At 38.0% G+C, this 12,368-nt stretch overlaps 1 protein-coding gene across 4 annotated transcripts in view; it reads left to right on the plus strand.

The window, feature by feature from the left end:
- The window catches only part of SNTG2 (syntrophin gamma 2), a 509,625-nt gene that overhangs the window by 162,416 nt on the left and 334,841 nt on the right, over positions 1–12,368 (plus strand). For 3 of the 4 annotated variants that reach the window (XM_037813401.1, XM_037813404.1, XM_037813402.1), the window contains exon 2: positions 10,073–10,210. In XM_037813401.1, the coding sequence (XP_037669329.1) occupies positions 10,073–10,210 (138 nt within the window). The remainder of the gene's footprint in view (positions 1–10,072; positions 10,211–12,368) is intronic. The other variant, XM_037813403.1, reaches the window with a different exon arrangement.

Raw genomic sequence — 12,368 nt, forward strand, 5'->3', positions numbered from 1 at the left:
CTTCAAGGTTCATCCATGTTGTCATATGTTTCACGAGATCGTTCCTTCTTACTGCCGCGTAGTATTCCATCGTGTGTATATACCACATTTTATTTATCCACTCATCTGTTGAAGGACATTTGGGTTGTTTCCATCTCTTGGCAATTGTGAATAATGCTGCTATGAACATTGGCGTGCAGATATCTGTTCGTGTCACTGCTTTCCGATCTTCCGGGTATATACCAAGAAGTGCAATCGCTGGATCGAATGGTAGCTCTATATCTAGTTTTCTAAGGAACTGCCAGACTGACTTCCAGAGTGGCTGAACCATTATACAGTCCCACCAACAATGAATAAGAGTTCCAATTTCTCCACATCCCCTCCAGCATTTGTAGTTTCCTGTTTGTTTAATGGCAGCCATTCTAACCGGTGTTAGATGGTATCTCATTGTGGTCTTAATTTGCATCTCTCTAATAGCTAGTGAAGCTGAACATTTTTTCATGTGTTTCTTGGCCATTTGTATTTCCTCTTCAGAGAACTGTCTTTTCATATCTTTTGCCCATTTTATAATTGGGCTGTCTGTACTATTGTCATTGAGTTGTAGGATTTCTTTGTATATGCAAGATATCAGTCTTTTGTCAGATACATGGTTTCCAAAAATTTTTTCCCATTGAGTTGGCTGCCTCTTTACCTTTTTGAGAAATTCCTTTGAGGTGCAGAAACTTCTAAGCTTGAGGAGTTCCCATTTATCTATTTTCTCTTTTGTTGCTTGTGCTTTGGGTGTAAAGTCTAGGAAGTGGCCTCCTAATACAAGGTCTTGAAGATGTTTTCCTACATTATCTTCTAGGAGTTTTATGGTACTTTCTTTTATATTGAGATCTTTGGTCCATTTTGAGTTAATTTTTGTGTAGGGGGTGAGGTAGGGGTCCTCTTTCATTCTTTTGGATATGGATATCCAGCTCTCCCAGCCCCATTTGTTGAAAAGACCATTATGGCTCAGTTCGGTGGCTTTGGGGGCCTTATCAAAGATCAGTCGGCCATAGATCTGAGGGTCTATCTCTGAATTCTCAATTCGATTCCATTGATCTATATGTCTATCTTTGTGCCAGTACCATGCTGTTTTGGCAACTGTGGCTTTATAATAAGCTTCAAAGTCAGGGAGTGTAAGTCCTCCCACTTCGTTTTTCTTTTTTAGAGTGTCTTTAGCAATTCGAGGCATCTTCCCTTTCCAAATAAATTTGATAACTAGCTTTTCCAAGTCTGCAAAGTAGGTTGTTGGAATTTTGATTGGGATTGCATTGAATCTGTAGATGAGTTTGGGTAGAATTGACATCTTAATGACATTTAGCCTTCCTATCCATGAACATGGAATATTTTTCCATCTTTTAAGGTCCCCTTCTATTTCTTTTACTAGAGTTATGTAGTTTTCTTTGTATAGGTCTTTTACATCTTTGGTTAACTTTATTCCTAGGTGCTTGATTTTTTTAGTTGCTATTGAAAATGGTATCTTTTTCTTGAGTGTCTCTTCAGTTTGTTCATTTCTAGCATATAGAAACATTACTGACTTATGTGCATTAATCTTGTATCCCGCTACTTTGCTAAATTTGTTTATTAGCTCTAGTAGGTGTATCGTTGATTTCTCAGGGTTTTCTAGATATAAGATCATATCATCTGCAAACAATGACAGTTTTACTTCTTCTTTTCCAATTTGGATGCCTTTTATTTCTTTGTCTTGCCGGATTGCCCTGGCTAGCACTTCCAGCACAATGTTGAATAACAGTGGTGACAGCGGGCATCCTTGTCTTGTTCCTGATCTTAGAGGGAAGGCTTTCAGTCTCTCACCATTGAGTACTATGCTGGCTGTGGGTTTTTCATATATGCTCTTTATCATGTTGAGGAAGTTTCCTTCAATTCCTACCTTTTGAAGTGTTTTTATCAAAAAGGGATGTTGGATTTTGTCAAATGCTTTTTCAGCATCTATTGAGATGATCAATTGATTTTTCCCTTTCGAGTTTTTAATGTGTTGTAATACATTGATTGTTTTTCTTATGTTGAACCATCCTTGCATGCCTGGAATGAACCCCACTTGGTCATGGTGTATGATTTTTTTAATGTGTCTTTGGATTCGATTTGCAAGTATTTTGTTGAGGATTTTTGCATCTATATTCATTAGGGAGATTGGCCGGTAGTTTTCCTTTTTTGTAGCATCTTTGCCTGGTTTTGGTATTAGATTGATGTTAGCTTCATAAAATGAGTTAGGTAGTGTTCCATTTTTTTCAATGTTTTGAAAGAGTTTGAGTAAGATTGGTGTCAGTTCTTTCTGGAAAGTTTGGTAGAATTCCCCTGTGAAGCCATCTGGCCCTGGACATTTATTTGTGGGAAGATTTTTGATGACTGATTGGATCTCTTGCTTGTGATGGGTTGGTTGAGGTCTTCTATTTCTTCTCTGGTCAGTCTAGGTTGTTCATATGTTTCCAGGAAATTGTCCATTTCTTCTACATTATCCAGTTTGTTGCCATACAGTTGTTCATAATATCCTCTTATAATTTTTTAATTTCTTCAGGATCTGCAGTTATGTCACCTTTTTCATTCATTATTTTGTTTATATGGGTCTTCTCTCTTTTTGATTTTGTCAGTCTAGCTAGGGGCTTGTCAATCTTGTTGATCTTCTCAAAGAACCAACTTTTGGTGATATTTATCCTTTCTATTGTTTTTTGTTCTCTATGTCATTTATTTCTGCTTTAATCCTTGTTATTTCTTTTCTTGTACTTGGTTTAGGATTGGTTTGCTGTTCATTTTCTAGCTTCTTCAGTTGATCCATTAGTTCTTTGATTTTGGCTCTTTCTTCCTTTTTAATATATGCATTTAGTGCTATAAATTTCCCCCTTAGCACTGCTTTTGCTGCATCCCATAGGTTTTGGTATGTTGTGTTCTCATTTTCATTCGTCTCTATATATTTAGCAATTTCTCTTGCTATTTCTTCTTTAACCCACTGATTGTTTAGGAGTGTGTTGTTTAACCTCCAGGTATTTGTGAATTTTCTAAGTCTCTGATGGTTATTGACTTCTAATTGTATTCCATTGTGGTCAGAGAATGTGCTTTGAATAATTTCAATCTTTTTAAATTTATTGAGGCTTGTTTTATGTCCCAGCATATGATCTATTCTGGAGAAAGTTCCGTGAGCACTAGAAAAGTATGTGTATCCTGTTGATTTGGGATGTAATGTCCTGTAGATGTCTGTTAAATCTAATTCATTTATCAGATTGTTTAGGTTTTCAATTTCCTTATTGGTCTTCTGTCTGGTTGATCTATCTATAGGAGAGAGTGATGTGTTGAAGTCTCCCACAATTATTGTGGAAACATCAATTGCTTCCTTTAGTTTTGCCAATGTTTCTCTCATGTATTTTGTGGCACCTTGATTGGGTGCATAGACATTTACGATTGTTATTTCTTCTTGCTGAATTGCCCCTTTTATTAGTATGTAGTGGCCTTCTTTGTCTCTCAAAACATCCCTGCATTTGAAGTCTATTTTATCTGAGATTAATATTGCTACACCTGCTTTCTTTTGGCTGTAGCTTGCATGAAATATTTTTTTCCATCCTTTCACTTTCAGTTTCTTTGTGTCCCTGTGTCTAAGATGAGTCTCTTGTATGCAACATATTGATGGTTCATTTTTTTTGATCCATTCTGCGAATCTATATCTTTTAATTGGGGAGTTTAATCCATTTACATTCAACGTTAAAACCGTGAAGGCATTTCTTGAATCGGCCATCTTATCCTTTGGATTATGTTTGCCATATTTTTCCCTCTCTCTATTAATATCCTTTATTGTACCCATACCGAATCTCTTTAGTACTGAACCTTTCTCCAAGTCTCTCTGTCCTGTCTTTGTTTCTCTGTCTGTAGGGCTCCCTTTAGTATCTCCAGTAGGGCAGGTCTCTTGTTAGCAAATTCTCTCAGCATTTCTTTGTCTGTGAAAAATTTAAGCTCTCCCTCAAATTTGAAGGAGAGCTTTGCTGGATAAAGTATTCTTGGCTGGAAATTCCTCTCACTCAGAATTTTAAAAATATCGTGCCACTGCCTTCTCGCCTCCATGGTGGCTGCTGAGTAGTCACTACTTAGTCTTATGCTGTTTCCTTTGTATGTGGTGAATTGCTTTTCTCTTGCTGCTTTCAGAACTTGCTCCTTCTCTTCTATGTTTGACAGTGTGATCAGTATATGTCTCGGAGTGGGTTTTTTTGGATTTATTCTATTTGGAGTTCGCTGAGCATTTATGATTTGTGTATTTATGTTGTTTAGAAGATTTGGGAAGTTTTCCCCAACAATTTCTTTGAATACTCTTCCTAGACCTTTACCCTTTTCTTCCCCTTCTGGGACACCAATGAGTCTTATATTCGGACGTTTCATATTATCTATCATATCCCTGAGGTCCATTTCGAGTTTTTCAATTTTTTTCCCCATTCTTTCTTTTATGCTTTCATTTTCCATTCTGTCATCTTCGAGGTGACTGATTCGTTGTTCAACTTCCTCTAGTCTTGTACTATGAGTGTCCAGAATCTTTTTAATTTGGTCAACAGTTTCTTTAATTTCCATAAGATCATCCATTTTTTTATTTAGTCTTGCAATGTCTTCTTTATGCTCTTCTAGGGTCTTCTTGATTTCCTTCATATCCCGTACTATGGTCTCATTGTTCATCTTTAGTTCTTTGAGTAGCTGCTCTAGGTGTGTCTCTTCTGGTCTTTTGATTTGGGTGCTTGGGCTTGGGTTATCCATATCGTCTGGTTTTTTCATATGCTTTATAATTTTCTGTTGTTTTTGGCCTCGTGGCATTTGCTGAACTTGATAGGGTTCTTTTAGGGTTTGTAGACCAGTTGAAGTCCTTATCTCTAATTTATCAGATCTACAGCTTCGTGGAGTACACTTTCTCTAACTAACCAGCAGGTGGCGTCCACGAGCCACCTGTTCTCCACAAGCCAGATCTCCCCTGCTTAGCCTTTTTGGTGAGTGGGGGAGTGAGTCTTGTGGGGCCCAATTGGTGTACCAAGCTTGCGTGTGTAGTTGGTGTTGCCTGCCCTGTATGTGGGGCGTGTTTCTGGGCAGTCGGGGAGGGGGGGTGGCCCTAACAATCAAATCTCCCTGATGATCCTAGAGTTTTAAAGCTACTGCAATAGTCTAATCCTTCAGTTCAGTCCTGCCACAGTTTGTCTCTGCCACTGACCCACAAGTCTTTGGTATTGGCGTATGGCTCCTGAGACTTGCAAGTGGGCCCCTCTTCCAGGCTGTGCACCCCGGGTCCTCTGTTGAGGGATGACTGTGCTATGTCACAGGTGAGTGCCGTCCCCCCAGGGCAGTTCTGGGCTGCTGGGCTGTGTTGGGAGGCTCCCAGTCTGCTCAAATGATGGCTGAATGGGGCTCTGTTAATTCACACTGCTCCCCCTTCCCAGCTCTGGGACATTCAGCTGAGGTTGCAGGGAAGGCTATTGTCCACGCCCTGTTTTGTGGTGTGTGCCTGTTATTTGAAGCACTTCCGTCACACTGGGTTGTCTGGGGCAGCTCTGGGCTATGGGGCTGGCGATGGGCAGGAGTGTTTCCTGTCCACCAGGATGGTGGCTGTGAGCGGACACCCCCCTTTTCTTGGGAAGTTGTGTTGTTTAGTGAATTTTCTCAGCCACTGGATTATTGCCTTTTGTCTCAGAGCTCTCTTAGTTCTGCTCTTGACTTGACGTGCCCAAATTTCAATTCTTTGAAGCTTTCTGTATTGAGCTTCTTAGAGTAATTGTTTTAGAAAAAGCAAAAAGGATTTAAAAAAAAAAAAAAAAAAAAACGGGCCCTCCTCAGAGATCTAATGGGTTATTGAAATGCTAATAGACAAAGCAACCAGGGCCATTAAGGAAAGGTGCACAGGGCAGAGAGATCAGCCTTGCTTCGGGATTTGCATATGCGCCTCAAGGCCTGATCTCCGCCCTTCCCCTTTCTGTGTTCACCAGAACTCCAAAAATCCTCTGCTTTTATTTTGGAGTTTTTCGTGTTGTTTTTTTTCTATGCCTGTCTCCTCTCTGCTGGGCTGGCTGCTCTCAGAGTCTCTGGTGTCTGGTCTCAGTCTATCTATGGTTGGAGTTTGAATCAGTAGAATGAGTTTCCGATAAGAGCAGCCACTGCAATTCTCCCTTCTCCTTCCTGGAGCTGACAGCCCCTCCTCCCCCGGGACTGAGCCTGGCAGGGAGGGGCGCGGGTCCCCTGGCCGCAAAAACTTACAGATTTCGCTGATCTCAGCAGTTCCACGTTTTCATGAGTGTTGTATGAAGTATGCCCAAAGACAGATTGCTCTGTGGTGTCCCAGTCCACGCAGTTCCTGGCTTTTTATCTACTTTCCTGGAGGAGTAACTAAAACATACAGCTCACCAGTCTGCCATCTTGCCCCGCCTCCTCTGTTTCTTATTCATAGAAGTCCCCAAATTATATATAATTCATCCTCAAGATATCTAACTGGTGGAAATGACAAACTGCCAGGCATGATGAACTATTTAAAATTAAGATTGTACATGTGGATTTTTTTTACATATTGATATAACTGATCAATATTACTTCTTTTAATGAAAACTGAAAATAGTTTTTGTTTTAAATAAAAATACAACATAACCCCCTTTCTCAGAAGGTAGTAGCTTTTGTCTTGTGATTCTTTTTGTAGCCACCTCCATAGGCCCTCTTCCGAGTCTCCTAATTAGTATCTAAAACTCCATAGAGACAGCAATCCTACCTATTTTGGCAGCCATTGTCTAGTTAGCATATTTTTTGAATAAATGATTCCCCAAAAAATGTTTGTTGGATATATGTGTTCATCAATGACATTGCAAGAAATCTGGAATAGGATGTGTAGGAAATCACCCAAATATACCATTTCCCCAAAATTGCAGGTTTAAAAATAGTAGCTAGATACAGGTTATCCTGGATAAAAGCCTGTTTAACAGGACTGATGATGTCCTGTAATACTGTACAAAGTGAGCACCCCTTACTCACAGCCTCTGAATTTATCTTTTATAGGACTTTGGGATTTACTTTAGTTTGGATTCCAAATTCCCAACTGTAGTGTAATCCCTGCACTGAACATAGCATATTCTGTGTGAGTGTGCTAGTGTGAGTCTGTGTTGATGGTTTCTAGGACATAAGGAAGGATGTTGGGAGGTGGCAAAAAGACAGCTGGTGTCCTGGGTGGCATGAAAGAGCCTGGCCCCAAGAAGGCAGCAGTGGAGATTTTGTGTTCCTAATGATGGTAATTTTGGGCAGTGTTAAGAACCTCATTCTGCTAACAACGGTGTATGAAATGAGTGACTTCCCTGTTTTTTGGGCAGTGCCGAGTTGGCCTGTTTTTAGTGATTGCAGGTGAAGTATAATAACATGAACACTAGTGACTGAGAGAAGAATGGAGAGAGAAATTGTAAGAGGAGGTGTCCCAAAGAATAGCAGCTCTTGAGAAGAGGTTGTCCTGAAAGCTGTGATGGGAGAAGGGATTGGCAAGTTCCTGCAGCTCCTACAGTAGGAAATTAAACTTGACTGTGACTTTTTACAAATAGGAGACTGTCGAAGAGAGGGGACTCACCGTAATTGGCACTTTATTTTGTGTGTCTAATGTCAGAAGCAGAGTATAAACAGAGTAGGAATCTGGGGTTTCTAATTCTAGCTGTGTCACTAAGAATGGCTTATGTGGTGATGCAGGTTAAATAGTTTCTCTCAGGTTCTTTCTCCTTTAGAACAAAACACAACTTTTTTTTTTTTCCTTTTTGATCATACAGGCAGGAGAATAAGCGAGACAGATTCGAAAGCCCTGTCTTTGACGTTCCTTCCACTCTCAATTCTATACATTGAATACCTATTATATGGTGGGCATTTTGCTAGCTGCAGTGGGAACAAAGACAAAAATGAAACAGTCCTGCTCTCCAGCTGTTTAGTGTCTAGTGGGAAATACAGACACAAAAACAGACACAGGAAATGTTGAAGCAAATGCAATGTCAAGAGCATTTCTTTTATAAAAAGTGTTAAGATAGATATTTTACCAATGTGTTTTGGGAAATCAAATGAGTGGAAGAGTGAGGTTTTACATGTATTTTAACCTCTTTATATTTCATCCCAGTTAATTAGAATTCTTTTTCCAAGTACGTTTTTAATTATAAAAGCTATACAGGCTTATGGGAAAATATTTACTGACTCTTCTTCAATTATGGACTCGTCTGTTTTTCTTGATCACTCTGGGTAGGTTCAGTTCTCTGTGATAACAAAAAGGAAAAGTAGCAAGGCAGCAGACTTCCCAGGTGCATGTAATACAACTCACTTCAAAAGGCTACACGGCCAGAACATGTGTTGGATCTCCCTCCTGTCCTGTAGATTTGCGCCTATGCAGCTGCTGCCTCATTGGAAACAGATGATGTAATTTGAATTCACAGACCCATCAGTGCATTCATATGGTGGTACAGCCAGTTAGTGTCACTCCCCAGTTCCAGGGACCATGTGATTCAGGACAGTTCCTTCTATTTACAGTTTTGCTGTGGTTGCTAAAGTGGAGTCTTCTACAGGGTTTGGGAAGAAACCATTAGACTTCCTATTTATGTACATTTTTAAATCTTAACAGAAGGAAGTAAATTAAGCTTTATAATAGGTAATATATGGATTGCACTGGTAAATTCACTGACCATGATGTTAAAGGGTTGCTATACGATCATGTATATTAGTATAATTGTGCAGTATATTGGAGGTACGTATCCAATTTTTTTAACTGTTATGCAGTTAAAAACTATAGGAAACCACTGCCAGGGCTTCTTAAAGTTTAATGTTCATATGAATCCCCTGGCAATGTTATTAATATGAAAATACTCATCCAGTAGATTGGTTCAGTAAATCCAAGACTCTGTTTTTGGTGAGCTCTCAGATCTGCCCTTGCTGCCCGTCCAATGACCACTTGTTGAGTAGCAATAAACTCTGGTCTAAACCAATTTTTGCTCTCAAACTTTGCTGCAGAGAATCATCTGATGTTTTAAAAATCCTGATGCTCATACTATATCCCATAACAGTTCAATCCAAACCTCTATTGTGTAGAACTCCCCATTTTGTTCCCATTTGCAGCCAAGTTGGTAGTCTAGTTGCAGACTCGTGATTGCAGTTTTATCCATTACAAAACTCTTGAACTTTTCATGGAATTTCCTCTAGGTGGAACTGACTATATGACTTTTTTTTGAATTCATAATTAGACATAATTACTCATAATTACATGGACTTGGGCACTCTGCTCGAGTGGGTCAGTCCCGTCCCCCTTTCCTTGGCAGCAGGTTCATCTCCCCAGAGACAGTGGCCTGTGTTCCAGTCGGTTCACCCAGAAGAGTGGCTTCTGCAATTTTCCTATGGGAGGAGGCACCTTTTTGTAATTTGTCCAAAGATGTCTTTCTAACCTAATACGTTCTCTTTTCTGCTAACACAACCTGATACACTGATCTTTAATAAGTTAAATTTCCCTTTCACTAATACTTCCTAACAAAGTCAAAGTATATTGCTTGTTGTGAAGAAACAACGAAAGCTCCCCCCCACCCCACTTCATTCCCAGCTTCATTCAGGAGAGGCAACCTGTGCAAATGTTAAACTGCTCTTAAGCATTTTCAAATGAAACTGATTTTTATTTAATTATCCTAACGATGATAAATGTTTTTGGTTATTTTCAGTTTGTTACTTTCCACTCCAAGCCAACAAATCATCATACAAATGTGATTTAAATATTTTATAAATTGTTTTCATTCAAATAACTTTGCTGAAGCAAAAAATAAAAACCTTTCTAGAAAAACTGATTAAAGTAAAATACTAATTTTCTTTAAAATACGTGTTTGTTATAAGTCCTATAAAAAGTGCTAGGGAATAATTATTCAAAGTTCATTATTTGTGTGTATAAAGTAATCAACATCCTTAGAGATAAATACAGATTTTCTATTAATATTTGATAAATTCTCATGTAATTTATAAACTTGTTGAAAAGGAAGCAACTTATAATTTGCCATTGCCAGTAGTTTTCCTGTACTCAAACTATGTTATTTGTATTTCCACTTTGTTTCTACAGACTAAAACTGGTATTGCATTGTTGTATGATGAAGAGTCTGAAAATGCCTATGACATCCGATTGAAGCTAACAAAAGAGGTACTAACAATTCAAAAACAAGATGTCATCTGTATTAGTGGAAGCAATCACAGTGCAAATGTAAGTGCTTTGGGATCTCAATGCTTCCAGTGGTATGTTTCAAAAATGTGTCAAAATTATGAGCCAAGAAGGTCTGACTCAGGTGAAAGCCATTTAAAAATTATTGGCCAGGAATGCTTGCTAATGAAAAGCTATTAGACCATTATTTAAATAGTCCTAACTACTTATATGATTTTCTCCAAATAAACGTTTACCGTTGTATCATTTACTCTCTCCCTAACTTTAATTTCTTTGTTAATATATTTTCCTTGAGGAGTTTCACATTAAAAATAACCCTAATTATCACAATGTGAAATATCATCTATTTTAACTGGAAACTAAAAAAATAATAATATAATTGATAATGCATTTACTAAAATAATCTTTAGGGTTTCCATCTAGAATGACATGTGATGAAACATAAGGAGGTATATTTCAGCAACTTTGTCCTTGTGTGTCTGTGGATGTAAATGTGAATTTTCATGCTGGAAGCATAGTCCTTCTTGGCTTCAATTGTACTCTGAATCAAAAATAAAATTTTATAAAGAGGAAGAAATATGTTTATGAGATACAGTAGAATACTGAATAAATATTAGGGAAATATTTTTTTACAAATTCTATCTCAGAGTCTATCTCAAACAGGACTAATAAACATGGAATATACTATATTAAATTCATATTCAATTTCTTAATTTTCCTTCTAGTAGCCTTAATTAATTTCAGCTTTATTTATACACACATAACATATACATGCACATATAATGCCAACATTACTCAGGGATCCTTTTTTGACCCTCTCCTGTTATGAAAACCAATATTAAAGAAATCATGTAAGTGAAAGGAATTTCTTAACAATGTGTTTTGGAAAATATTCCAAAAAGCATTTCCATTTCCCAGTCCGTGGCTGACTCTTTTGGGGACCCCTTATTTCTTTGGATTTCTGAGTTCTCATGACCTTTACCTTGGAAATGAAACAAACAGGCCATTTTCCCCTATCCTGCAGATCTCTGATCAGCTTTTCCTCAAAAGGTGCAGATGAGAAAAAAATATGATTTTATTGGGAGAGTTCTGTTTCTTTATTAAGAAAGTCAAATATGATTCCCAAATATAAGCAATTCCAGACTCACATTTGGATCTTATTCATGCATTGCCATTTGTGAACAATGTTGCTCACATCTTTGACTTGAAATTCCCCCTTTTCTTTTACCTCAAAACCAAACCTATCCTCTTCTACCCCCACGGCATGTCTGTCAGTCCATCCAATGCTTGCCACTTTGCCAGTCTACAAACTCAGCAGTTCCAGGACTGATTAAACCAAAATAAAGAGAGTGGAGGGTGACAGTGCCATCCTTTCCACTGTACTTCCCTCTATCTCAGACCCAGGAATTGGAGCTCATCCTCAGTGCTTCCCTCTTCGTTCTAGAAACTCCAATTGCACTTCAGCAGCTTTCATGACATTACTACAAAACCTCAAGGCTCTTTTCTTTCTAACATGTTAACAAATCTCATGCCCACTTTTAATTAGCCCAATCATCAACCATTAGCTTGACACCCCCCCCCCCACCACTTGTTCTAAATACCAAACAAGGATGGGAGTGAGAGGAAAGGGGGAAATTTGGGGAATATTTTTTGACCTTTTAAATATGTATCTTCTTAATTATTTTTTTACTCTCATAATTTTATTTTTTATTTGTTGCAGTTTTATTGATATATAATCATGTACCATACAATCCATCTTCAAAGTGTACAATCAGTGGCTCACAGTATCATCACATAGTTGTGCATTCATCACCACAGTCAGTTTTAGAACATTTTCATTACTCCAACAGCAACAAACAAACAAACAAAACAAAACATCCCATACCACTTATCCCCACTTATTATTGACCCCTAACATTGGTGTGCTACATTTGTTACTGTTGATGAAAAATATTAAAATATTATGTTAACTATAGCTAATAGTTTGTGTTGGGTGCATTTTCCTCAATATACCACCATGTTATTAACTCCTTGTAATAGTGATACACATTTGTTCTAGTTCATGAAAAAGCATTTTTATATTTGCACTATTAATCACAGTCATCGTTCACCACAGGGTTCACTATGTTATATTGTCCCATGGTTCTTAATTAATTTTTAAAAACTATAGAAAATGCCATACAAGTTAGTAAAAACACTG

This window comes from Choloepus didactylus, chromosome 20 (genome assembly GCF_015220235.1).
Source record: "Choloepus didactylus isolate mChoDid1 chromosome 20, mChoDid1.pri, whole genome shotgun sequence".
Classification (NCBI taxonomy): Eukaryota; Metazoa; Chordata; class Mammalia; order Pilosa; family Megalonychidae; genus Choloepus; species Choloepus didactylus.